General features: G+C 39.1%; 1 protein-coding gene across 9 annotated transcripts in view; it reads left to right on the plus strand.

Annotated features, from left to right (window-relative positions):
* The window catches only part of FREM1 (FRAS1 related extracellular matrix 1), a 183025-nt gene that overhangs the window by 53667 nt on the left and 101511 nt on the right, over nucleotides 1–27847 (plus strand). For 6 of the 9 annotated variants that reach the window (XM_053572312.1, XM_053572332.1, XM_053572323.1 and 3 more), the window contains exons 8-16: nucleotides 2560–2691; nucleotides 5805–6149; nucleotides 6837–6979; nucleotides 13605–13801; nucleotides 14437–14527; nucleotides 15812–15979; nucleotides 19447–19655; nucleotides 22186–22279; nucleotides 25694–25946. In XM_053572312.1, coding sequence (XP_053428287.1) covers nucleotides 2560–2691; nucleotides 5805–6149; nucleotides 6837–6979; nucleotides 13605–13801; nucleotides 14437–14527; nucleotides 15812–15979; nucleotides 19447–19655; nucleotides 22186–22279; nucleotides 25694–25946 — 1632 coding nt within the window. Of the gene's footprint in view, nucleotides 1–166; nucleotides 220–2559; nucleotides 2692–5804; nucleotides 6150–6836; nucleotides 6980–13604; nucleotides 13802–14436; nucleotides 14528–15811; nucleotides 15980–19446; nucleotides 20318–22185; nucleotides 22280–22370; nucleotides 23079–25693; nucleotides 25947–27847 lie in introns of those variants that run through there. The other 3 variants (XM_053572364.1, XM_053572373.1, XM_053572409.1) reach the window with 3 other exon arrangements.

The following is a 27847-nucleotide window of genomic DNA, read 5'->3' on the forward strand; positions in this document are numbered from 1 at the left end:
CTCAGGAACGAAAGGTAGTTTTACTCCCATTTCACACACGGGGCGACTACAACCCAGACAGATGAGGGCATTAGATAGTTGTTTTTGTTTTGTTTATTCCTAGTGGCAGGGCGAGAAATTTAAATCCAGGATTCCTGTGTCTAATGCCAAGTCCTTTCCTCTGCAGAAGATAAGCCAAAGGACACCTTTTAACTAAATGAAGCAAAAAACAAAAAAATGACTACTTTTTGACATTGAGCTACAGTTGGACTGAGAGAGAAAAAGTCTCCAACTCAAATTGTCCAGAGGATTGGAGAAAGGTGTAGCCTTTGTCATCCACTGTCCTACTTTTTTGTTGGGTAGCATGGAAAGCAGAGTACATAAACAAGAGCTTTAATTGCTTTAAGAACAATACTGCCTTCAGTTCTGCCCTTCGGTTCTAAGTGGGCTCATAATGCAATGTATATATTAAATCAGTTGTAAATGTGGAATATAAATGGAGATATTTTTCCTTTCTTACTGATCTCATCAGTAGCATTTAAAACATACCTATAAACAGCCATGGTAGGTGTATTAAGGGGAAATATAAATTATTTGTGTCTGATTTAAATCCTTGGGTGGCAGCTTAAATGAGTTTCCTCTTGGGGGTGTGTGTACATATCTGTGTCTGTTTTTGTGTGTGTGAGAGTTCAGTAGAGATGGGAAACAAAGATCGAGTATCCTTGATTTATCATTCTGGCTCTATGACTCACTTTATCTCTGTTAGAGGGATAATGAAAGAGAACAAGACATTGGTAACATGCAACTAATAATAATCACACGTTCCATATATTACTGCTTGAGTATAGAGGTGGAGTATTCTGTATGTGTATATGTGATCTGTGACACCCAGGTTTGTTAAGGGAACTCCAGGTCAGATTTTGGTTGCTTTGGACATCAGAATCCTTTCAGAAACAATTTCTTATTATGAACTTAATGTATGCTCCCATCATCAAACACTTGGAGAATATGTTAAATAAAATTAAAATCATTATTTCATCATGAAAGCATAACCAGTGTTAATATTTTGCTGTATACTCTTCTAATCTTTTTGGTTGCTTGTCTGTTGGGTCTCATGAGGCTTTTTCCCATGCTGGATTGTGCGCTTGTTTTCAAATCCTTACTCCCAGTCACAGAGATCCCTTGAATGTGTTTCTTCCCTCCCTCCCTTCCTTCTTCTCTTTCACTCTTTTATTCACATATTGCATGTATTCGTCCGGTTTCCCCAGAAAACAGACCCCAAGGTCTTATGTATTAACCTTATACTGAAAACAAGGGTAAGGGGAGAAGCAAATACGAAGGTGGTGTTGCTGAGCTGGTCACTGCTTTACAATAAGATAAAGCCCATTGCTCTGTAGTGCCCAGTACCTCCAGGAAGAAGATGGAACCACTGTGTCTGGGAAGAGTTGGAGGAGGGGTGAGGAAAAGGTGAACAATCTCTGTATGTTCAGTTCCTTCCCATTTCCTGTTTCCAATTGGTTAAGGTTTGCCTCACTGGATATAAACTCCCCACATGTCCAGGATGTGATACCTGACCCCTTTTAGCTGCCACTGCACAAACTCCCTGAGTCCCACAGTGTAGACCTGGCCACAGTCATGAGGAAGGTCGCACTCCCAGAGGGCTGTTGAAAGAAGCAGCTGCAGCAGAAGATGAGGCAGCAGTGGCAGGAGGGCTTTACAGTTTTGGAGAGTGTGGGAGCCCTTAGGGAACTGCTCCAGCTGAAAAGCAGGCAACTTGTCAAGGCCGGGGACGCAGGTAAAGCTGGCAGATTTGAGGGGAAGCCATAAACTAGAACACTGTCTTTTGATTTTGTCATTTTGTTTCTTTAAAAAGCTCTCTTCCTTTTTAAGGTTCTCTGTCATCTGTTGGCACCCAGCTCTGTCAAGTAAGGAGAATATTTGTTGATACCACAACGCCATGTCTCTAATCTGAGCACTTGCTGCAGAGCCTATGTTCTTCTTGCTGTGACAGCAAGCAAATCTCTTTCCATAGATTTTTCCTCCAGCAGGCTGAATCCAAGGAGAATGTTTTAATTCCCTTGGTTACAAAAATCCCTGTCTTATTAGAATCTACATTAAATACAGACCTCATTGCAAAGTGTTTGTTACCATTAAATACCTCCACCACCTACCTGCCCCACTTTACATTCTCCACGCTGAGGGCTACCTATGTGCTCATAAATTTTATGTAAGAGCCCTCTGGGCTCTTTTGCACACTTAAAATGTCTGGATGTAGCCTCTGAAAAATTCGTCTTCTCTGAAATAGAGATGATTGTGAATGTGACATCTATTCTTTCCTTCAGTGTTTATTTTCTGGAATCATCAGGCTTCTAAAGGACATTTTATAGTGAACCCATGGTAATATAATAGTACTAAAATTAAAAATTTTAATAGAAATAAAAGCTACATTCTGGTTTCTTGAAAAGGTTTTGAAGATACAATTTTCAGTTTCATGAGTGGAAATTCATTAATCTTTTCTTTAAGCAAGCATGTTGTCATGAGATCGAACTTTCCAAGACACTTTTGTACTTTTTCTTGTAGGTCTGACTCTCCTGGAGGGGCAGTCTCGGGCCATCACTTGGGAACAGTTTCAGATTGTAGACAATGATGACATTGGTGCTGTCCGGTTAGTCACTGTTGATGGCCTACAGCATGGACGGCTTACACTAAGAGGTGAATGAGCTGCCTTTGTAACTGAGAAAAGAACCCAAGAAGTATTTTCTTCAAAAGCTAATAATATCCTAGCACTCTGGGAGGCTGAGGCTAGTGGATTGCCTAGGTCCAGGAGTTCAAGACCAGCCTGAGCAAGAGTAAGACTCCATCTCTATTAAAAATAGAAAAATTAGCTGGCTGGTAGGGCAGGTGCCTATAATCTTAGCTACTAGGCTGAGGCAAGAGGATCTCTTGAGGCCAAGAGTTTGAGGTTGCTGTGAGCTACAAAGACAATGCCACGGCACTCTACCCAGGGTGACAGAGTGAGACTCTGTCTCAAAAAAAAAGAAAGCAAATAATATTTAACTGGATATATGTAGCATCTCTTGTGCTCCACTTCTAAATAAAATTGTCATGTTCAGAAAATCTAGAGATCTTGAAATCATCAGCTTTTGTGTTAAAATTCTCAAATCCACGTATAACGATTTATGAACAGTACTGTGGGCTTGGCTCATTATTTAAATCTCAGTTTTGCTTTCTGGATGCCATGGAGGGCTTCTACTAGATATACTCCTTCACTGATTAGTTTTTCCCTATTGGAGGACAATATTTCCCTGCTTTAGAGAAATACACTGAAAAATAGAAAAACTTTTGTTTTTTAATACTTTAATAGTAATGATGTTAGTAGTAGTAATTGTCATAGTTTAAAAGAAATGAATTTATAATTTTAAAGGATGATAGTTAACAAAGTAATAAACTAATAAATAATATTTATACTTTATGATGAAACAATTCATTCCTTTTAATGAGCTCAAAGGATTTAATCCAGTTATCTTCTTAGCTTGCCTAACTATAAAACCGAAAACTCTCATCATCATTTGTGATTAAGGAACACTGAAGTCAAAAATAAAATGATAAGTTCATGATAAATTCTCCTGCCTAATTCCAGGATAATGGGATGCTGGTTTAAACCTGGGGGTATGAGTTAGGATGGATGGTGTTCAGTTGCATATAAGAGAAACCCAACTACAGTGTATTAAAAATTGGAGTTATTCACTCTGGGAAGCTGAGGCACTGGATTGTCCAAGCTCAGGAGTTTGAGACCAGCCTGAGCAAGAGTGAGAACCTGTCTCTAAAAATAGCTAGGCATTGTAGCTGAGGACTGTAGTCTCAGCTACTTGGTAGCCTGAGGCAAGAGGATCACTTGAGCCCAAGAGTTTGAGGTTGCTGTGAGCTGTGATGCTATGGCACTCTATCAAGGGTGACAAAGTCAGACTCTGTCTCAAAAAAAACAAAACAAAAAATTGGAATTATTTCCTTCATGTCTTTGAGGCTGGAGAGATGGAAGGAACGGTAAAAGAAGTCTTTCCATCTAAGTTTGCTCTATTTAACAAGTTTTCCCAGTAACACAATGCAGTTTCCACTTTTGTCTTCCTCTCAAGCTACGTCACATCCAACCCCTTGGTGCCATGGAGTCTGGGAACTGGAGTATTTTTAAATGGTCATATTGCCATGCCAAATACAACTAGGATTTTGGTAGTGAGGAAGAACCCTAAAGTGGCTACTGGGCAGAAAAGTGTTTAATCATCTATTTTCTTTAAATACAGCCATGTGGTGTGAGGAGCATAATGAGGTGCACTTGCCATTAAGAATTGCAGGAAGTGCAATTGCAGGAAGTGAAGTAATGATTATTAACACCATAGAAATGAAACAGGGAGTGGTAGACTATGACAAAATGATGTTCCCGTTTCAGAGTAGGTAGGAAATAGTGCTAACATTTATTAGGTGTTTCTTTTGTACCAAACACTGAGTAAAGCATTCTACATGCTTTGTCTCATTTGTCTCATATCAACTTTATGAAATTAGATACTATACAGGGTGTCTATAAAGTTCATGTGTAATTTAAAATGGTTTTATAAATTGTACACAAGTTTTATGCGCATCCTGTATTTGTAACCATTTTACAAAAACATAACCTAAAACTTAGAGAAGTCAATTTAGCTAAGGTTAGAAAGCCAGAAAGTGGCAGAATTGGGATTTGAACTCAGTCTTTTTGATATTAGAGCTCTAGTTCTTGGTCTTTAAAAGCCAGCCATTTTCAAACTTCACCATGCTTTAAATGTTCCTGGAGAGCTTGATAAAAACAGAGTGTTGGGCTCTTCCTCCAGAATTTCTAATGTCCACGGTGGGGCCTGAAAACTTCCCTTTCTAAAAATTTTTAGATGATGTTGATAGTACTACTGATTTGAGATCCATCCTCCAAAAACTGTTGTTATGTAGGATGATAATGAGTGGAAGAATAACATTTATTATAGTCTTACTAGTGTTTAGGTTGTCTCATTCTTGTTATAGAACATGAAGTAGGTGTTTGTATTAGTCAGGGTTCTCTAGAGAAACAAAACTAAAAGGATGTATATGCTTCTATAGATACATAAGAGGAGACTTATTATGGAATTGGCGTGTGTAATTTTAGGGGCTGAGAAGTTCTATGATATGTTCTTGGAGATGCAGGAGTAATCAGTCCTAGTCTGAAGGCCTGAGAACCCAGGGGGGTGGATGATGTGACTCCCATTCCAAGGCCTAGGCTTGAGAAGTTGTGGGGGAAGGGTCAGTGTGGTGGGACAGGGTTAGGGGGTGGAGGGGTCAGTTGGATATAAGAGTGTAGGTGGTTTAACCTCAAAGTCCAAAGATCCAAGAACTAGAAGCTCCAATATCTAAGGAAATCCCAGCTCCAGAGCAGAGAGAGAATTCGTCTTTGTTTTACACAGACCCTCAACAAATTTAACAATGCCTTCCCACACTGGTCAGGGTGATCTTTACTTAGTCTAATCAAGTGCTAATCTTTTCCAGAAAAGCCCTCTTCACAGAACCACCTAGAAATAATGTTTTACCAGTTATTTGGGTATTTCTTAGCCTTACTGAGTTTGATAGACATGTTAGAACTACTATTCAAAAATAGATCTGTGGTATCCCAGAACCCACTAAACTGGTTATTATTTTTCCAAGTGAGGGAAGTATGGCTGTACCATTTTCCTTAGCACCTGCTCCTATACTGATATTTTCACCATGCAGAATAGAGCTGCTGCCTCCATGCTCTCTTGTCCAATCTGTCCCATCTCTGCTCTTTCCATCAGGAGGGAAAGGGTTTTTCTTCACCGTGGCTGACCTTCAGACTGGAGTTGTTCGCTATCATCATGATGACAGTGACTCTACCAAAGACTCTGTAATCTTTAGGATATTTGATGGCCATCACAGCATCCATCACAAATTTCCCATCAGCATCTTGCCCAAAGATGATAGTCCTCCATTCCTCATAACCAACATTGTGATTGAACTGGAGGAGGGGGAGACCATCATGTTCCAGGGCTCCATGCTGAGAGCCTCCGATATGGACTCCAGCGATGACTACATCTTCTTTAATATCACAAAACCCCCACAGGCTGGAGAGATCATGAAGAAGCCAGGGCCAGGACTGATAGGTAATCTCTGGGCTGTTAAGTTTACTTGGGTAGAATTGATTCTTCCATATGAAACTTTCTATGCAGCCTTCGGAGGGGTGTGCTGAAATTGTGTCAGAATTTGTGGACACCAAGTTTCAGTAAATACTACTATTATTTCCATTTCATAGAAAGCTTAAGATTTAGAGAAGTTCATCTATTCAGATTGGTCTATCTATTTAGAAAGTTCCAGAACTGAGCCTCACCATTGCACTATAAAAAATTAAGTCTACTGAGCAAGGGGATAGAACAAATAAATTTGAGGAGAGATGTTGCATTATTTTAGATTATTGATAAGGTGATTTCATGAATAACATTTGTTTTCATTTTGTTAGAATCGTTTTATAACTACTTCTTCAAGTAGGTAGGTCAGGAGTTTGACAAAAGGGAGACCAAGTGAATAGTTAGTATTACTTTTTATATTTCAAATAAGACTATGTTTTCTGAAAATATTTTTCTAATGTTAGTTTTTCTACATATTAAAATTGATGTAACAATTTTAGTTTTTCCTTTATTATTTATAAGCTTGGATAAAAACAGTTAATGCAGATTCCTTGGGTGCATATAACGTATTAGGCAGAAAATATTTTTGAAGTTCAATCCAATATCATTGTACCCAGACACCTGGTAGACTCATACAAAATATCTGATATTTTGTGGACCCAATAGGCTATTCTGTTTCTGGATTCCTCCAGAGAGACCTGTTCAATGGGATCATTTACTATCGTCACTTTGGTGGAGAAATCTTTGAAGATTCTTTTGAATTTGTCTTGTGGGATAGCCATGAACCTCCAAATCTCTCCGAGCCACAGGTAAGAAAGTATTTCTAAAAATTCTCCCAATGTCTTGAATATCGATATTAATTCTGGGAGATGTGATTAGAAACTACTTAAAAACAGATTTCAAGGTTTAAGGGTTGAGAAGCAATGGATTAAGCAAAATTAGGCAGACTTCTTCACAGCAGGACTACTTTTTGACTAATAAGTCAACTCTTTTTTAAAAGATAGCCCCCTCTTTCACCAATGTATTATATGCCATTTCTGAATTAAATTTTTGCTTGAGACTTTAGTTGACTTGATAGCTAAAAATGGCAATAACAGGGTTTATTTTTAAATCCTCCATGTGTCTATTCAGCCTGAGTTGTTTCTGGCTAGAATACCATATCACTTTTAGCAGACTATATGCCTTTTCGAAAGTGAAAATTCCAGGACTTTGTTTCTCCTCTTTAGCTGTTATATATTTTATAAATAATGCTTTTTATACATAAAAATATAGATGTCAGATCCTTCCATAATAAGGGCTAAGGTAATGAAAACTTTAGTGAGATATGTAGGTGGGGAGCAAGATGACAGACTAGAGATATCTCAGCACCTGCCTGTCTCGGTGAGATCGTGAGCTTCGTGACCTCCAGCCACCCCTGGCAGGATTATTCTGCTGAAAACATAGTGCTGGGGTCACAGTAAGTCAGCAGGGAACTCTAGGAGTCAAGGAGGAGGTCAGGACCAATGGAAACTGGCCCGGAAGTTGCATGTCTGGGCCATTCCAACACTCAAACACAGAGATAAGGAAATTTCAGGAGAGGAGGAAGTGAGAGGAAAAAGTAGGGAAAGGAAGTGAACTAGAAGAAAGCACACAGGAAGAGGAACCAACAAAAAGTTCTAGCAACATGAAAAACCACAACAGATCAACCTGCCCCAAGCGATCATGAAGTAGCTGTCACAGAGCATCCCACCTATAAAGAAATTACGGAAATGATAGAAAGGGATGGCAAAACTTTAGTGAAACAGAATTATATCTCAAACTAGGCAAATAAGTCAGACTCAACTCTATAAATCCAGTTATAAGCTTATTTCCTATAAACTTATGGCTTTCTATGGAAGTAAGTCATATTTTTCTCTTCTTTCATCTTCTTATGTTGAGAGAGAGAGAGAAAGAGAGCGTGAGCGAGCACTACCAACTTGCCCTGTCTTCATGTTTCTTGTATTCTTTTTTTTTAATTAAATCATAACTGTGTACATTAATGCAATCATGGGGCACTTCTTAGTTATTGTGTTAAGACATTTATATTCTACATTTACTAAGTTTCACATGTACCCTTGTAAGATGCACCACAGGTGTAATCCCACCAATCACCCTCCCTCTGCCCATCTTCCCCCCTCCCTCCCCTCCCTCTCCCTCTTCCCCATATTTTTAGGTTATAACTGGGTTATAGCTTTCATATGCAATGTACTCAGTCGTACTAGGAAACTAATTTATGGCTTTCATGTTTCTTGTATTCTTTGGCTCCTAAATATTTCTCCCGCTTAGACTTACCTACCTCTCTACCTGACATCTTTAAGACATCAGTTTACGCATGTGTGTCTTAATAGCATTTTAAACTCATCATTACAAAAACATTTAGTATGTTTCGCTAAAAACTTGCACAAAACCACTGGAGCTCTAAAGTCGTACCTCATTCTTTTCTCTAATACCTGTGTAAACAGTCAGCAAGTCTTACTATACCTACTTGATGAATTTATCTCATATCTCTCCCCTTCCCCACCCCACTGCCTTCGCTTTATTTCCAACCTGCATCTAGACTAGATTATCTTAAGAATCCCTCACCTGGTCTTTTAAGAGTAGAAGAGACTAGCAACATCCTTAACCCATCAATACAGTAGCAGTATGCTTAGTGAAATTCATCTGGCATTTATATTTTTCCATTTTCCTTCTTCTGGTTGGTAGATTTAGCTTAGTTCTTCTCCAGACTATGAACCTGTGCTTTGCTATCCCACCTGCTCTGGGAATCCTCTGATAACCACATTCCATAATCCCCCAGGTTGGGTCAGCTTGTCTTTTTATGTGCTGTGGTTTTCTACACATATCTTTGTTGTTGACCTTTCTATAATTAAGTGAGACCTTTATTTGTTTTATTGGATCATCTCTGGGCTCATTCATAGCAGAACCCCTAGGTTATTACTCTCTGTGCATTTAAACCTTGGTATGTGACTATGCAAAGACCTTCAAGAACTGTTTGTTGATCCCCAAATGAACCCTGGTTCTTTCAACTTTTGTTGAAACTAGGAATAAGTAAGAAGACCCAAACATTTGGGAGGAATTGGGAAGGGAGTGAGATGGGGAGGTAATAACTATAAAGATACTCTGTTCTTTAGAGTATCTAGGAATTAGTGTGTACATACCAACAAAACAAATATTTTTTGCGTGTGTGTGCTCCAATAAACCTTTTTATATTGTACAGCTCTTGATATTATCATTGAAACTCTGATTTGTAGGGAACTCAAGCGATCATCTACTTTATTTGATGTTTGCATCCTCAATTGGGACAAGAATCTAGTCAAGTACTACAAATAAAAATATTTAAAATATTGAAAAAAATCTGTAACCTTCAGCTCCTCAACTATTTTAAAAGTCCAGATGAGATGGTGATTTGATGGTAGTTTTTATGATCTGAAGGGTACCATGGTTTTGATTTATTTTAATTGTCAGTGAAACATAGACCAGCAAAGGTGATTTTGCCTGTAACAATGTTGTTAAAAATACTCAATTTGAAAATAAAGATAATTCTTTCTTTTTTTTTTAATTGTTTATTTTATTGTTAAATCATTGTTCATTAGTGCAATCAAGGGGTACAATGTGCGGGTTTCATATACAATCTGAAATATTCTCATCAAACTGTTCAACGCAGCCTTCATGGCATTTTCTTAGTTACTGTATGTAGGCATTTGTATTCTGCACTTAGTAAGTTTCGCCTGTACCCATTCCAAGATGCACCGCAGGTGTGGCCCCACCCATCATCCTCCCTCCACCATAACCTCCCCACTCCCTTCCCCTTCCTTGGAGAATTCCTTCTTAAATTGATGTACAAAGGAAAATTAATTCCTGATTAAGCTTCTTCATGATATAAAAAAAGAAAACACTGTAACATCAGCTCAGTCACCTATAAGCCATGCTCCTTAGAGCAAATCATTGAACCCCTTTGGGGCTCAATAAACAGTAACACCAAGAATAACAGCCCTGGCTATTGTAGTGAGGTATTGTCAGTATCAAACAAGATAGCTAGTAACACAATGAGTAGCTGGTACTTAGTAGGTGCTCAGTAAATTAATTCCCTGTCTCTATCCTTTTATCACCTAACGAAGTTTACAGCATGTTTACTATCCATTATGAAGCATTTCAATAATTAAAAACTAAATCCTGTTGTCAAAACAAAGAAACACAATGGCAGTCATTTCTGAAGTCTGTGCCATGATTTTTTTCCCTCCAATTATGGTATTTTGCTAATCTACAAAGTTCAGAAATTCTCTATGGGACTTTCAAGCCTTAGTGTGGATCAGCGAGACTCCACTTAATTGAAAAACTGGATTTAATAAGGAAACAATAGTTATTGTGCCTTCAAAGAGACCATTTTCCATGCTAATTTATTCTCCAATGGGTTCTTTGTGTCAAAAGAATGCACATGCATGCTTTCATATACCCCTGCAGTAATTCTTGGTGGGCACATTTTTCAACATGCTTTATGAATGCCTAAGTTGATGTGTCTTTACATATTTATGCATGTTCAAACAATTACTGTGTGTGTTTCTGTGGGTGAGAAAAATCCCATTTTAACAAACTCCATGGAGAAATAAAGAATTCTCAATGTACCGAAATTTGGTTGGAACAAAGATTATTAAACATCCTTTTCTAGGCAAATAATGGAAAGCTAGTGCTCAAACAAACCCCTGGGCTCTTGCTTGCTGGCTTTTCCTACATCCCCCCAGTCTACTTATGATCACAGACTTGGAAGGAATCAGAATATGAAGAAACACATCAGTGTTCAAAATCACAAGTCTGACCTTGACCCTTAGGTTCAGGTTTACAGTATAATCCTCCACCAACTGGTATCTGACTCTATGGGTTCTTGGTCCTTTCTCTGACTTCATCACTGAGTCCTCCCTGATCTTTTTTACATCTCCCTTTGAGATCATATAGTGCTATTTCTCACCTCTGGGAACCACTCCCAATGTTAGTTTTGCCTACCCCACTGTCTTCTCCATCTGAGATTCTCTGAGGCATTGTTTGAAATCTAGGTGGAGGAGCATGCTTGCATAGCTCTTGTGCTCAGCACGCTTGCAGAGCTGGCACTGTGCAGAAGTTGCCAAGTAGTAGCTTGGGTGCCTAAGCTACTCTGGGCCTGCTTTAGTCACATCTAGGATGGCCAAGGAACATTGCACCAGAATGAGGGGAGCAGAGACTTGAGACACTGCTGGACAGTGATCCCTAAGGTCCCTCCGTTGTGATAGGCAACAGCCTGGAAGATCTGTGAAATGCCTTCAGAGTCATTCTTCCATTGTCTTGACAAATAGCAACTGGATTCCTTCTATCCATTCCTTCTGTCCAGTCTCCTTATCGAATGGGCACTTGGCACACCCTTGGTGGCCTCTCTTGAACATTTTTCTTTTTAATATTTTATATGACTGGGCTGAGAATTTTCTAAATCTTCAAGTTCTTCTTCCCTTTTGATTATAAATTCCATCTTTAATTTATTCCTCTCTTTTCACATTTACTGTAAGAAGAGAAGCCATGTAGCACTCTCAACACTTAGCTTAGATATTTGCTCTGCCAAATATCCAAGTTCATCACTCTTAAGTTCTGCCTTACACAAAGTGATAGAACACAGGCCTGATTCTGCCAAGCTCTTTGCCACCTTGTATCAAGCATGGTCTTTCCTCCAGTTTCAAAAAAAATATTCCTAATTTCCTTCCAGGACCTTATCTGTCTACAGATAAGAATGGCCTTTACTGTCTACATTTCTACCAATACTCTGACTCATGTAATCTCTAAGGTTGAGGCTTTGTCTTTACCTTTGCTCTTCTGGCCCTGGCTAGAATTGCCCTGTAAGGTCCATTCATAGCAATATAGACCTTTTATAGCCTGTTTCTCCAATTTTTTTCTGTCTGTACCCATTATCCAGTTCTAGAACGGCTTCCAGATGTTCAGGTATTTGTTATGTAAGCACCCGACTCTAGTACCTATTTATGTTTAGGGCCATTTATGTTGCTATGAAAAAAATGCCTCAGACTGGGTAATATATCAATAATAGAAATTTATTTCCACAGTTCTGGAGGCTGAGAAGGCCAAAAACAAGGTGCCAGTAGTTTCAGTATCTAGTGAGGGCTGCTTTCTGCTTCCAATAGTTTTTAAATGGTGCCTTGTTGCTGCATTCTCCTGTGGGAACAGATATTGTGTCCTCACTGTGGGAACAGATATTGTGTCCTCACCTGGCACAGGGATGAAAGGGTGAACTCACTCATCAAGCCCTTTTATAAGGCACTAATGCAGTCAGGAGGACTCTCCCTTATGGCCTAGTCACCACCTAAAGGCCCCACCTTTTAATACTGTTACATTGGGGATTCAGTTTCAGTGTGAGTTTTGGAGGAAAAATAACCCTTCAAACCATAGCAAGGGATAACCATAATTCAAGAATTCAGTATTTCTTAGTTAATTCTAGCTATAAAAATTGAGAAACTCTTCATGAAGAGTCTTTAAAAGTGAGAAAGACTCAGATAGCTTGAGAAAGAGGAGAAAAGCATCTTAGATTGAAGAAACAACATGATCCAAAGCATAGTTGTACACTCAAGGACAAGGACATGGTCCATTGTGACCAGAGTGTTGGATTAATGTTGACAGGAAGCAAAAGATAAAGTTGAATAATAGAGTGCATCTAAACTGGCTCGGATGCCATGAGGAGTTTGAATAAGTCTATACTTCCTGTGTGGTTGTTGATTTTTGAAGAGGTAAATTATCTGATTTGATTTGTATTTTTTTTTAAAGACAATGCTAGGGATATGAAAAGTCTAGATTAATTGTTAGGGTTAGGGCTAAGAAATAACCGTTGCAATAAATAATATAAAGAAGAAATTCTGTGAGCTAAGCCAGTGACAGTGGAAAGACACTTGGGGGTAAGGTGTAGGGTGTGGTCCCTATCTAGGAAATTTTGTACGTTGAAACTCTGGGACTTGGTGATGTGTTACACGTGGGTGGAGAAGGAGGAAACAAATTTACTTCAAGGTCTCTAAGAGTGATGACCAAGTAGAGGGAAATATCGAAGAAAGCACAGGTTTGCAGTAGAAGGGAGATGTAAAAATAAAATCAGAAACACATTTTGTGTTTATGTGACCATAGCACTCATGACTATAGCACTCATGACTATAGCACTCATGACTGGATTAACTCTGATTGTGATAATTATATGCTTAAAATATTACACCAAATGAGTAAGGAATATTCTGTATTTTGGCTCATACACTTAATAGCTCCTAAGTCATTTTGACAGGAATATATTGTGAAGGATAGTTTTAGAAAATGATCCTAACTGTGACTAGGTGTTTGTGGGGGCATTCTGGTTTGATGTTTTCTTGGTATTCCAAATTAGTGGTGCAGATATTTTTACTCCAGGTGGTGACGATCCATATCACTCCGGTGAATGACCAGCTTCCAAAAGAGGCTCCTGGAGCTTCTCGACATTTGGTTGTCAAGGAAACTGAGGTGGCCTACATAACTAAACAACATCTACATTTTATAGATACAGAATCATATGACCGGGAGCTGGTCTACACAATAACGACGCCTCCATGTTTCCCCTTCAGCCACAGGTACCTCTGAAAAGTCATCATCTGGGCTAGGAGTTCTAGAATTGGACAATTGAAAGTGTTAGTCTGTGGCTCTTTTGGTCAGAGGTGAACTTATGCTCAATTCAGCATTTACTTTTATCTCAAACTCATCTCATAGCTCCTTCAAAAGTTGTATTAATTGTTAAGTGAGCTGTTGCTGATAGTGACTTCACCATAGGTAGACTTTCACATAGGTAGACTTTAAATCGTCTTTAATCCCCTTTTTCAAAACACAATGTTTATTTTCCTTTTTAGTAAAAATGATTGAGATCTTCATAGCATGAGCAATTATATTCTATGATCTCAATTCATACAAGTGGCATGAATATACCTTAGACTAATATAATATATATGCTAGCAAGGAAACACTTTTAGGATAACAATCCCCTTTCATGATGTCCAAGCAAACATTTCTGCACATACTTTCTACACGGATGATGAGGATGACATTGGTGATACTGGATGCAAGGTTAGAACCCCCCAACGTAAGGAAACACTATAAAGATGGAACATCTGATTTCTAAAGATGGGGGTCTTTTTGCTTTTGAAAATTTGGCTGTGGGCTATTTGAGTTAATTTTTCTTACCTATAAAGTTAATTGATTTATTTCTCTTTAGACAGTTGGATGCTGGAAAATTATTCCTGGTGGATAGCATACCAAAGCTGACCAAAAATCCTACAGCCTTGGGGCTGAAGTCTTTTACTCAGGTATGATGATACGTTACAATATGACAAATGTGACATAAATGCTGCATCTGGGAATGTTGCCTCCTGACATGTGCCATAAGTACTTGATATATTTATATTCTCTGATCACATATTTCCATTAGGTGTGTGGCATCTATTGGAAAGTGCCTATCAAGTTGGATATAATTTCAATATCTCTTTATAATTCAATGCAGACTTTTGCATTGTTTTGCCATCAGCAGGACTCTGATTTGGGGACCCAGTGCACATGTTTTTGTTCTACCAAATCCAGTCCTTTCAGTAGCTTGCCGTATTTGTTTCCTAGGGCTGCCATCACAATGTGGCACAAAGTGGGTCGCTTAACATAACAGAGATTTATTTTCTTATGATTCTAGAGGCTAAAAATCCGAAATAAAGGTGTTGACAGTGCCATGCTCCTTCTGAAACCCTATACTGTCTTCTGTGCCTTCTAGCTGCTGGTTTTGCAGCAATCTTTGGCATTCCTTGGCTTGTAGATGTGTTGCTTCAATCTCTGCCTCTGTCATCACATGGCCAACTCCTCCCTATGTGTCTCTCTCCTCCTATAATAATGACACCAGTTACATTGGGATAAGGGCCAAACTTATTCCAGTATAACCTCATTTTAACTATAAATAATCACATCTTTAATATCCCTATTTCCAAATAAGATCACATTCTGAGATACTATGGTTAGGACTTCAGCATATCTTTTTGGGGGGCACGGGGAGGGCGACAGTTCAGCCCATAACATTTGCTACCTTCCAAAATCCCTCACTAACCTTCTACCTACTCCTGTGGACTCTACTCTGAAGACCTCATTGTGGTCACAATATTAGTGATGAGTGCTTAACCAGTAGATATCACTGTAGCCAGGAGCTAATTATGTCTAATTTTTCAATCGTTACAGGTTGTAAATGAGTTTGTCATGCCCATATGATAATTATTCCTATTTTATTCATTTTTTCAGATAAGGAAACAGAGACTTAGCAAGTTAAGCAGTGAGACCAATATCACACAGATACTTTGTGTACCTGGATTGAAATACATGACTCACATCTTTTATATAGTTGGGTAGTGTCAGGCACCTGACATATTTGCTTAAGGTTTTTTGTTTTTTTTACTTCTGGTGTGAGGGAAAAGTTAGACCTTTACAGAATCTTCAAATTAATGATGGTGGCATTACATTGTTCGATTTCAATTAACATGATGGTTCTTTTGGGTCTAGATCTCTGAAAATTTCTAATCCTTACAAATCAAACATGTCTATCCGAATTTTCCTTGCAGCATGCTGTGAACTATATGAAAGTGGCCTACATGCCACCCATGCAAGATGTTGGCCCCCATCTCCGACACGTCCAGTTCATGTTTTCTGTCAGTAACCAACATGGCGGCACTTTGCACAGGGTCTGCTTTAACATTACGATTCTCCCAGTGGACAATCAGGTTCCTGAGGTATGTATGATGTCTGCTATGTAGGATAAAAAGGAGAGAAAGAGAAGAAAGACTTAAAGACTTACTGAAAATGGTAACTTTCCTTTAGGCTATTTTTAAAAACTGTTAACAATTTTTTTTTTTCAGCTACAGTGTAGTTAAAGGAAAAATTGGGAAGAAGAGGTTCTTTATCTCCATTGAGACTCTTTATCTAAAAGGTGATGTTTGCCAGTTGATGAATTTGATATTATTTCAAAGCTTCCTTTTCTTCCTGCTGAGCTTCACATGTTGATGAGAGGAAGGGGATTAAATTATGGGTCTCTTCAATAAGCCCACGAGAAGGGGCTTATTTGCCCTCCCTGCAGGTCAACAATGCTGCTCCGTAATCCTAAGAAGCTCTTTAATTTTCCAAAATGAATTAAGATGGACCGTTCCATCCTCCCCATCCCATTGCCCTTCTGTTTACGTAAGCATTAAAGGACTTGGGTCTTTCATTAAAACCGAACTACAAAGGTGATGCTACCTTGTACATCTTATCTGTGAGGCTGGGATGCATATTGAGAATTTGTTCCATACGTACCCTGTCCCCTCCCTGCCTTCAGAAGGGAGGCTTAGGCTACACTTAATTAGTGTGATTATTACTGGTCTCATTTTTCTACTTAAAAGTGGAAATATAAAATAGTCTTCCCTATGCATTATGAGCCAAAAGGGACCAGAGCCGCTACGTGTGCCTCACTCCTAAAGAAAGAGGTCACCCTCCCAGGTACCTCCCTAGGATATAGCCAGTACTGATGTTCTCTTTTCCAGCTACACCCCACCATGTCTATAGCTGCCCAAGGCTGTGGGGCAGAGATCTTACCTTGAGGTCTCAAATGGCTTTCCCAACCCCTGGAAGTGGTCCGATGGTCCTAACCAATATTTGAGCATAATGAGTTACTGACGTCTAAAGATCAGGAGATTTCTCATCAAGGCAGATTCCTGGCTTCTCTGGAAAATGTGGAAGCTCTAGCAGCACTGAGCCCACACACTCCCCTGCAGTGGCTGGCAGGGTGTGCTGTCCTGTCCACCACAGCCGGACCCCGCCTCAGCCACCACACTCATTTATACCAATGGCCTGAATCCCACACCCATGAACTTGCTGTCCATGGTAGAAGATGTACCAATGAACTTGTGCAGAGGAATCTAAACCAGCTCTATTCTTTGAAACCTTTCCTGTGGGGACCAGATCATATTCCCTTTGGTGAAAATAGTTTCGAATGCATGTGGAGCTAACTTGGTCAGGTGTTATTCAGACCGTCTCTTTCTATGTGTAAGATACGGGCCCTGAAATAGCCCAGAATCTAAAAAAGCCAAAGCTTTTCATAGAACTATCATGGAGGAATACCCTTTTATGCAAAGTAGCCCAAGCCTCTTGTTGGAGATGATCTGAGGGGGAAACTAAAAAGGGCAAAGGGAAAAGGTACCTTCATTTAACGGTGGATTGAATAATTATGAGGACTTGGGGCTAAAATGGCAGAGTGGCTTCTTTCTCTCTCTCTTTTTAAAGTGTTTGGGACAAATAAAATAGTACCTTAAAGAACTAAGAATATTAGAAATTAAATTAAATAAGCAGCTTCAGTGAAACCAGTCACAGGACTGGTTCCCTGGTGTGAACTATCACCATAGCTGCACTGAGTGGTAACTTGGGGATGTTAACACCACACTAACCTGAGTCTCTGAAACCTCAGCACTGGGTTGAGGCAAAAACTAAAAAGTTAATGATTAATGAGTGGGGGCAACTTAGCCTTATGTTTTTATTTTTTGGAAAGCTATCCTAAAATGCAAATTTTAAAATTTATCTAAAGTAGCAAAGTATATTTCTTGAAACATTGGAATTTGAAGATCCTATGTTGTAACACCAATTTGATACAGCTCAGGAAAATGAAGCTGGCAAGCATAGACTTTGGTTCAATGATAATGCCCCTCTAAAGAAGAGGCATTTCTTCTTCTTTCTCTTTATTTTTTTCTCCCTCCCTTCCTCCCTCCCTCCCTTCCTTCCTTCCTTCCTTCCTTCCTTCCTTCCTTCCTTCCTTCCTTTTTTCCTTCTTTCCATCTTTCCTCTCTCCCTGCCTCCCTCCCTGCCTTCCTTCTTTCCCTCCCTCTACAAACAGTCAAAATCAAGGTTTGGCAAAAAGAGACTGAGACACTTGGGGAGGGCCTGAGTAGGGTGGTTGTAGGGAGATAAGTCTATTGTTAACATGCTTTCTTTTGATGGTGGGAGTTTATTAAAGAACACAAAGCAGTGGCCTCAAAGTTGTAGGTCTCATAATGTCTGTGATCCTAGGGTGCTGCCCTAGGGACACCTGTGAATGCACCTGGCTGCTAAGGCCTGGAGTCCTGGGCAGCACTAAGCCCTCATGGGCAGGAGGATGGAGCAGACTCTTGAGCGGAGGCTGTGGCTTCACTTCCTTTCCTCTGCCCAGTCACTGTTACTCCCCACTTCTCCTTTCTCCTTACCTCCTTTCCCCTTTTCTTCCTTTCCGGGAGCTGTAGCTGCTCTAAGGAGAGTAGTTGCATCCAAGGAGGATACTGAGTCCTCACATGAGCAACACTCACCCCAGACTGTTGGTGAGGGGCCCTCACAGTCCATGATTTGGTATCCAACTGTATCTGCTTGCTTTTACTTCTGCGTAGCAAAATTCCCACAAACTGGGGCAAATGATAGGTTAAATAAAGTTAACAGTTTTCTTCCGGCAACATCTCAGATCCTTAAATATGTTTACGTACCATATAAACTCCAGGTAAGGATATCGTATGTGACTATTTCCTAGACTTATTTGACCATAGAATACTTCTTGCCCACTTCCAAAATGGTGATAAAATATCCTAAGCCATTCTATCTGACTTTTTACTTACAAATGAATTATTAGTCAGCTGAGCAGTGGGGTTTTCTATTATAGAAAATTATTTTTTGTGGCTTTAATTTTTTATTTTAGATTTATATGAGGGTCATGGCTTTGATTTTTAAGTTTAATGTTTGAGTACATATATTTCCTCTGGAATCTTCAATCTTCCTGTTTTACTTCCATCTCTAAAATACTTATTACAGCTGAAACTTAAAAGCTCCAATCCACTTCACAAATCTTTAAGGAATTTTTAGGAAATTTGACATAGATTTTGCTTATTTTTTTAGGCAGTGTATATACATGTCAAGCATTGGTGGGAAAGGATGTGGTGATGAAAGTTACTATTTCCTCAATTTAGCAACAAGATAATATTCACTCTGTTGTTTCTACTATACAGGCTCTGAGATAAATGGAATGTAGATACCTTCAGGTTTATAGATCTGCCTTGCTTTTGTACACACCAATGCTTGTAACTGTAAAGCAGTCTGGAAAAATGAATTGACCTGTAAAGATGGTACTGGAAGTTTCAAAGCGATTTAATGTGCTCTGTATTCAGGAGTAGTTATGGATTAAGGCTTTGATGGTTTCCTTCCTTCTTCCCAGGTATTCACCAGCCCTCTGAGAGTGGCTGAGGGTGGCCAGTGCACCATCAGCACAGAGCATGTTCTGGTTTCGGATGTGGATACCTTGCTGGACAGCATCTCCCTCTCGCTGAGGGGACTCCCTCTGCATGGCAGGGTGGAGCTGGGTGGATTTCCACTAAACACCGGGGACACATTTTCTTGGACAGACCTCTGTACCTTAAAAGTTAGGTTAGAGCATTTCATTGCTTTTCTTTTCTTTATGTGCTTTAGCTCCTCATCTGATCAGTTGTGAGGCAGAGTAAGAGAAAGGAATTTGTCCAGTTCTTTCCGGGATGCTAACATGCCACTCAATACTATCGAAGGTCAGTTGAGAATCAGAAATGGCAAATTTTTTATTTCCCTCCAGTCATTCCCTCTGGCTTGCTGTACCAGTGGGGATGGCTTTATGGCTATTCGAACAAAAATTAATTACCATGAATATTAAATTTGCTGTAACTGTACATATTGCAAGAGGTAACACCCAAACCAGACTGTTGAATAGAGACTGATGAATAGAGACTGAAATAATCTGAGGCAAACCTCTCTAATTTGAATTTGGCTCTAAGAAAAACCAATTTTATAACCCTAGGAACTCTTATCTTTAATGTAACTCTGTCTTTAATGTAACCTTTTTTTCATTTTGTTGGGGTAAGGATTTGTAGGCAAAGGTAGGGTAAGCTGAGTAGGGAGGGCGTGGAGCAGCATTTGAGTGTCTGATCAGGAATGAAGCAATTGCTGGCCTTGTGATCCTACAGAAGTTTCCCCTTACCTTACGGTCTTCCATTTTTCCTACCTAATGCAGTTCTATTAGAAACTTTTCAATAAAATCTAGTAAAAAAAAAAAAAAAAAACTCTGGAAAACAATGCAAATCATTCAAAATCAAAGGTCAAGTAGAAAGACATACTGGCTAATTTCTCAACTAAAATTCAACTTACAGATAGGAACTCTTGCCTTTTTGATAAATTGTGTAGGGGGAGGTACATGTACATATTAGGCATCGAATGCTTACTTCCACGTGGGAGGAGAAAGCTGACTAGAAATTAAGGCATGTATACTGGCTGATTTCTCAACTAAAATTCAACTTAAAGATAGGAACTCTTGCCTTTTTGATAAATTGTGTAGGGGGAGGTACATGTACATATTAGGCATTGAATGCTTACTTCCATGTGGGAGGAGAAAGCTGACTAGAAATTAAGGCATGTATACAAGCAGGTCACTTTAACCCTGATAGTTTGGTGTCATCATTGATTTCCAATATTTCCAATATCTTGACCTCTTTTCACTGCTCATTCTAATCCCCATTAAAAATAAAATTCATTTTTTGAGATCTTAGCTCTCTTCCATGTGTTAGAAAGAGAACTCTGTTAAGGTAATTCTTACTAAGAACTAGAACGATGGATGGAAAAAAAGTACCAATATTTGGCAGAACTGTATGTTCAAGCATACTGCTAGAGACTAGCAATTATGAGTTCTTAAAAAAAAATTAATCTTTGCAGTAATCACACCTGACAAGGTAGATGGTTCTAGTCTCATAATATAGTTGAAGAGCTGAGTACCAAGAGTTAGGAATTTGCCCAAGGTCACTCAACTAGAATGTGGGTTTTGAAAGATCTACCAGACTGCACTCTCATGCCTCTGGATGTGTACTCTCAGGTCCACTTAGCCATTTTAGGTTAAAAATGGAATTACACATTACTATTCACCAATATATTTTTTACAAAAATGACAGGAAGCATGGCAAAATTGACGACAGGCAATAGTGTGTGGGAGAGATAAAGGAGGTCGGGGGTTGTGGGCCCTCTCCAACATTGGAATGGAATTTCGAGCCTAAATTTCTACCCAGCCTATGGGGAAAATGGTCCTGAGTAAAGCATCTCTTAGCCCTGACTTTTTCCCGATTGATGAAGATTATAGATGTGCATTATACTATATTATATTTAATACAACTTTTATTTTCAATTCCTGGGACTAATTTTCATTCCTCAGTATCTTGAAGAGGTCATTGGTATGGTAAACATTTGGCTCGATTCAATTCAACAGCTATTTATAACATTCCAGGCCTCACTGCAGTGGGCTGGAGAGTACATGGAAAGCCTGAAATTAGCCAAGCCCTTTAAGACACTTGACCAAGAATTAAGGAAAGATAGGTTCAAAGTTAGACCAAAGAAAGATATTTTAAAGTCTGGGAGAGATTTGAGAATGTTTACAGGTTGAAAGGAAGACAGGTAATTATGGAAGAGGAAAAATGGTAGGAGAGAGGCAGCACATAATTAACAGAGCAAGGTTTTAGAGAAAAGCTGATTAGATCCAGGAAGATTAGCCTTAGAAGTGGCAGAGGAGAGGAATCATCAAATCAACACAGCATCCATCACACTTTTTTCTGTGGACTGCTCAAACTCAGGGCTCCCTCCCCTCATCCCAGGCAGTGTACTCCACAGGTAGGCAGACCCAACCAAATGGTGCCCATGGCCATAGCCCAGTTAAAGGATAGCTTTTTGATTTGGAGACAAGTTACAAAGGTATATGACTATTTTATTAGGGCAGAGAAATTTTATATCCAAGGATACTTGAATAGTTAATTTTGACTTCATGATTACCCTGGGTTTTTGTTATTTACTTAGTGAACATATGGCCAAAGCCATGGAAAGCTTGTGTGTCACACATCTAAAGGTGCTCTCAGTGCTTTTGAGAGATTAGTGATAAACATTAACCCAACAGGTATCAACATGATGGATCCGAGGTTCTTCAGGATGACATACACTTGGAGGTCACGGATGGCACAAATTCAGCAGAATTTGTTCTACATGTTGAGGTGGGTAGAGAGTTTCCTTTAGGGGCCATTGCTAGTCCATTCCACACTGCTATAACACAATACCTCAGATTGCGTAATTTATAATGAACAGAAATTTATTTGGCTCATGTTTTGGAGTCCGGGAAGTCTGAGATCAAGTGGCTTCATCTGGTGAAGGTTTTCTTGCTGCATCATCCTGTGGCAGAACAAAGAGAGACCAAGAATCTGAACTTGGATCCTCAAGCCCTTTCATAGTTGGCATTCATTCATTTGTGGAGGTAAAGCCTCCTCCCAACACTATTGCCTTGGGGATGAAATTTCGAGTGCTGGCTTTTGGGGGGACACAGTCAAATCATAGCAGTCATAGAAATAAAGCATCCAGTTGGAAACTTCTCACTTTACCTGATAGAATTTGAAACAACTCAAAATGTAGAGAATGCCTGCTTACATCCTTATATGTCTCAGGCAACCGAGAACAAGGTTATATTGGTGAAATGCACATAGTGTATACTATTCTTTGTCTCCAGTCCATTTAAGGATGGAATTAATCTGACCTCAAACCCAGATACTTAAGTGAGAAATTAATTTGTCTCTTGTATAAATTATTTCTAATGTTTTCTACCTGTAATGCTCAGAAATATTTATTTAGCAGCTGGGCAGGTTAAGCTAGCATCACCAGGATTTTCCCTGTTTCTGGAAGAAGCCATGTGCATGTATGTTTGTGGTGTCCCTATGTAAGTTCCTGTATCATATAGCCCTCATGTGAAGTCTATTTGGGTAATTTCACCTCTTTTTGATAAAAAAAAATAAAAATTTATACATAAATGTTGAATACACACCCAAAGCATTTTTGGGAACTCCTGAGTTTCTCTGTTGGGTTATCCTAGTCTATGAGCATAACTTAGAGGATTTGCAGATGGTATTTATAATATTGTCGTGTTCCCTGAAAAGCCACAGATTATTCTCATCATACTAAATTCTTTCTCTTTATGGTTGCATTTTGTCAGATCTTTGATGTCAAATTGTTATTAGGGGTAATAATAATAATGCATCTGTAAGACACTTCATAGTGAGTAACTAATCAAGAATGTTCATATGCCTCTATTGTTCTACGAGTCACACGGCTATCCCTGTTTCATAGCTAAGGATGCTGAGACCCAAGACCGCTCAATGACTTGGTCTAACATCATCACCTTGACAGCATAGACTGGGTGGCATTTCCACACTTTGTCACCTGTGCTAGTGTTCTTTCCTCCTTGCCATGGCCACACTCTATGGTATCAAGTGATTATGATGGTTACATTTGCCAACAGTTCCGAGTACCTTTCTGTGCCAGGCACAGCCTATTCCTTCAAGTTTTTCCACATAATCCACATAATGGCCTTTGAAGTCTAGGTGACAAACTATATTATTTCAACTTCAAAAAGGAAAATTTCTTTATTGGCAGACTTTTACGTACAGAGAAAGCTTATCTGAGTTACATTTTTTTCCTATAAAGCAAATTTCAGAGGGAAAAAATTCAACTCTATTTTCTAACCATGATCATCTTATTATCATTGACAATGCTCAATGCATTGTGGGAAAACATTGTTTATTGTTACTTTTTAAGGAAAAAAGGATGATCTTTAAAAGCCAAACAGTCACAATTTTTGGACAAGTGTTTGTGGTGTTTTTTTTTTTTTCCTTTGAAGTTTACTTTGAAGTTTTTTTAAATTTTAATTCCATTGCCTTCGGACTTTATTATTCATTTGAAAGCTGAGGCTCTTTTGTAAATCACTGCAAGATGGTTATCACTGAATTTATTTGGTGAGATTCCTTAGAATCCAGAAACAATAGTGGACAGTCTTTAATGAATTCACTCAGAGGACTTGAAGAAAGATACTAATAAGCCAATAGAAAAACAGAAGGTATTGTATGCTTTTTTTACTTTTTCCATCACCCATTCCTCCACCCATTATGTGTCAACATAATTCACATGTATTTTTTGTAGAGTTGTTGATCTGTTTAAATAGCAGGGTGACCAATACACAAAGTTACATTTACTCTTTGATTTATGCAACAAATATTTACTAAGTGCTCTCTGCATGCCATGTCTTAGGTTAGATGTTTGGAATATGATGACAAATAGAACACACAAGGTCTCTGTCCTAGAGGCTACAGGCCAGGGACTAAGATCGGCATTGAACAGATTATCACCAATATAATTAACTGATTAAAATTCACATGGGTTCTATAAACAAATAAGATGCTTATTAAATATAGAGTAAATAATAGAAGCTGCTAAATTAGCTGAGTGGTCAAGGAAGGCTTCCCTGTGAAATTCACATGTAACCTGAAGGAGGAGTTAGCCAAGCAAAGAATTGGGGACTGTGCCTACTGATGGGGGTGGGGGTGGGGTGGGAGTAGAGTCTGATAGAAGGAAAGAGAGGTGATGCAAAGACCCTGAGATGATAAGGAATGGGCACTGGGGTGAAAACAGAAGGAGGTGACAAAGGCACCTGATAGCACAGCGTAAGGCCAGAGAAATTCTAGGAGAAATAATGGGAAGCCACCAAAGTTTCCCTCAGGGCAGTGGCTTAAAATCCACATTTTAAACATATCTGGGCTGAAGCCTTGGTGAGGGCCATGCAGTTTTGAGAAGAACCACAGGCTGGATTTGACAACTCAATAGCACACACCAAGCTATTTGACAACTCAATAGCACACAACACTCAAGAGGACTGTTCTTCATTCCCATTTAGAAGACAGGTTTTTTTCAAAATTCTACAAAATCTTCTGAAATTCAGAGAGCCAGCGTGATCCCTTGTTGCTTTTCTTTCCTTTCTTCTTGGAGCTTTATTTTCCTGAGAGAGAAAAACATTTTGTCAAGTTGAAACCAGGAATTGGTTGAATAGCTGTGGAGCATCAACTTTAACTCCAACTGTTTCAAATGCAGCTGCTGCTTGTTATGAGTCCAGAGAAACTTCCTGGGTGGAAATTGAAGGTGGAGGAAAGCTCTGTAATCACCAAGTAATTTGCAAGAAAAATAGCTTCAGTGCAGTAAATATAAATCCATCAGACCACCGGGACCAAAATTTTTCCAGAATATAGGTGAATTTAACCAATTTGGTGGAGAATGCTTTATGGTACATTTATATTTGCTAGAAACAAATGAGACTGTTGAGTTTCAAACAATAATCGTATTCTTCCATTTCCACCTAAAATGTTGCTTCTGTGAGGCATTCCTTACAAGATGGTGCATATGGAGAGTGTTAAAAAACACAGACTACTTGGCCAGACTCCATGGCTATTGTTTCATGTGTCTGAAAGATCGAAAACGGCTGTCATTCTGATATGAATGACATATGAGCTCTGCATATGAGCTATGGGTTTCCCTTTGGGAAATTCTTCATTTCTTTCTTTTTCTTGAAAACCTGTGTTTTTTTCGTTGCCTAGGTATTCCCTGTGAATGATGAGCCACCAATCCTGAAGGCTGACCTCATCCCCTTAGTGCATTGCTCAGAGGGCGGAGAGGTAGTCATCACCTCACAAAACATTTGTGCCACTGACATGGACAGTGATGATTTGAAACTGGTGTTTATGATTGTTCGAAAACCTCAGCATGGGGTGGTGAGGAACGCTGGAGTCCCAGTGGATCAGTTCTCTCAGGGAGATGTTCTCTCAGGGGCCATAACGTACAAACACACGGGTAAGTGGCAGCATCATGACTAGGGAGCGAATACAAACAACTCCACTCCTTCATGTGAGTCCCCATAATCAGTCTTCCATTGAAAAAAGAAACAAAAAAGAAGCAGCAGGAGCCTATATTCCATTTTGCTAGGCATCACCACCATATATGGAAGTATTTTCTGAGCTCGTTATTATAACGAATTTTAAAGACTGAAGAAAGGGTAGATGTTATTTGCTGCTGTGTTCCTGACATGATCACACAGGCCTTGTATTAACCCTGTGACTCTCCTCATTTCCTGTGTGGTCAATTTAAAATGGTCTTACTTGATTGCCATAGTTTACAGATTCGTTGATTACAATAGAAATGCCTATAGTAAGCTTCTTAAAGTAATTTTATTTATTTATTTATTTATTTACTTTTATTTCAGATTAACATCAGGGTACAAATGATTAGGTTACATTGTTTGCATTTGTTACAGAAAATTCAAGTTATAGTTGAGCTCTTCACCCAAGGGGTATGCTACATACCCTTACATTGTGCCCATTAGGTGAGAGCTTACTTCATTACTAATTTTAAATTTTACTGATTACTGACTAGCTTCCTAAGAAGGAACTAGTATGTTTTTTGAGTTCCTGAAAAGCAAAGATGATACCTAAGCCATTTTATGACTTGTTCACAGCATACAACAGTGTGAACATAGATCAGAGGTATAGAAAATGCTTGTTTATGAGCACTGTGCTTTGGACATGGTATTGAGTTGCTACCTGGGTGGCATTTGTTCTGCATATGAAGTGTTTAACCAAAAAAAATTAATCTAGTATCTGATATCTACAAGGTCTAGCCCTAGACACTGTGGGGTACAAAGGAATATAATCCAGATCCTGCTATAAGGAACTTTTAAATAGGTGGACAAACCCATTCACATGCAAAGATGACAGTGTGACTCACTGCCCACCATCACACCCTCTCCCAGGACTGGGAGGGGAGATACAGAGATAATGCCATATACTTCCTCGGGTGGCTTTTACCACACTCTAGAGCAATTTCCTGGTTATTCATCCACATACCGCTTTAAACTGCACATTCCATGTGGGAAGGAAGATGGAGCAGTGAGGCCAGGTGAGCAGCACAGGAAATAGAATTCAAGCAGTGAGGCGACGAGGAAACTCAAGGAAAAGAGATGGAGAGATAGCGATGGAAGAATTTGGAAATGACAGAAAACATTTTGAAATAATATCTTTCATATATATTTTGAAAAACAATGATTTAGGGCAGTGCCTGTGGCTCAATGGAGTAGGGAACTGGCCCCATATAGCGGAGGTGGTGGGTTCAAGCCCAGCCACAGACAAAAACTGCAAAAAATAAACAACAACAACAAAAAACCCCCAATGATTCATATTAGGAAACCAGTTGTTTTACAGCCATTTAGTAAATAAGGGATAGTGTAAACTTTTCACCAGGTATCTTTTCTCTTTACATTGTATCTCACTATCTTCTTACTAGTGTTTAGTCTTAAGAAAGGTTTCAGTGCTTATTTCCTCATCCCAGGAAGCACAGGCCACTTGTTTGAGATCTCCCAGGAGTTCACAGCAGGTGCTTCTTTTTGATTTCCCCTATAGATCTGAAATAAACAGGCATAAAAAGGATCCAAAGACCAATGACTTGTTTATTGTGTGATTTTAGAACCTTTGGCAGGCTCATGCCGCACAGGTAAATCAGGGGTGAGATGAATCTGTCTTTTCAGTCAGTGCCTTGTTCCGTGTGCTAAACAACAGGTGTATAGTTTTCTATGTCTACTCTAGTGTGATGGTCATGTAAGGGAGTATTAACTAAATTTTGTTTTATAAGACTTAGAATATTGGGGACAAATTATTTCAAATAGATGGTTTTTTGGTTATGATTGCAAGAGAGACTTTACC

Source organism: Nycticebus coucang, chromosome 2 (genome assembly GCF_027406575.1).
Source record: "Nycticebus coucang isolate mNycCou1 chromosome 2, mNycCou1.pri, whole genome shotgun sequence".
Lineage (NCBI taxonomy): Eukaryota > Metazoa > Chordata > Mammalia > Primates > Lorisidae > Nycticebus > Nycticebus coucang.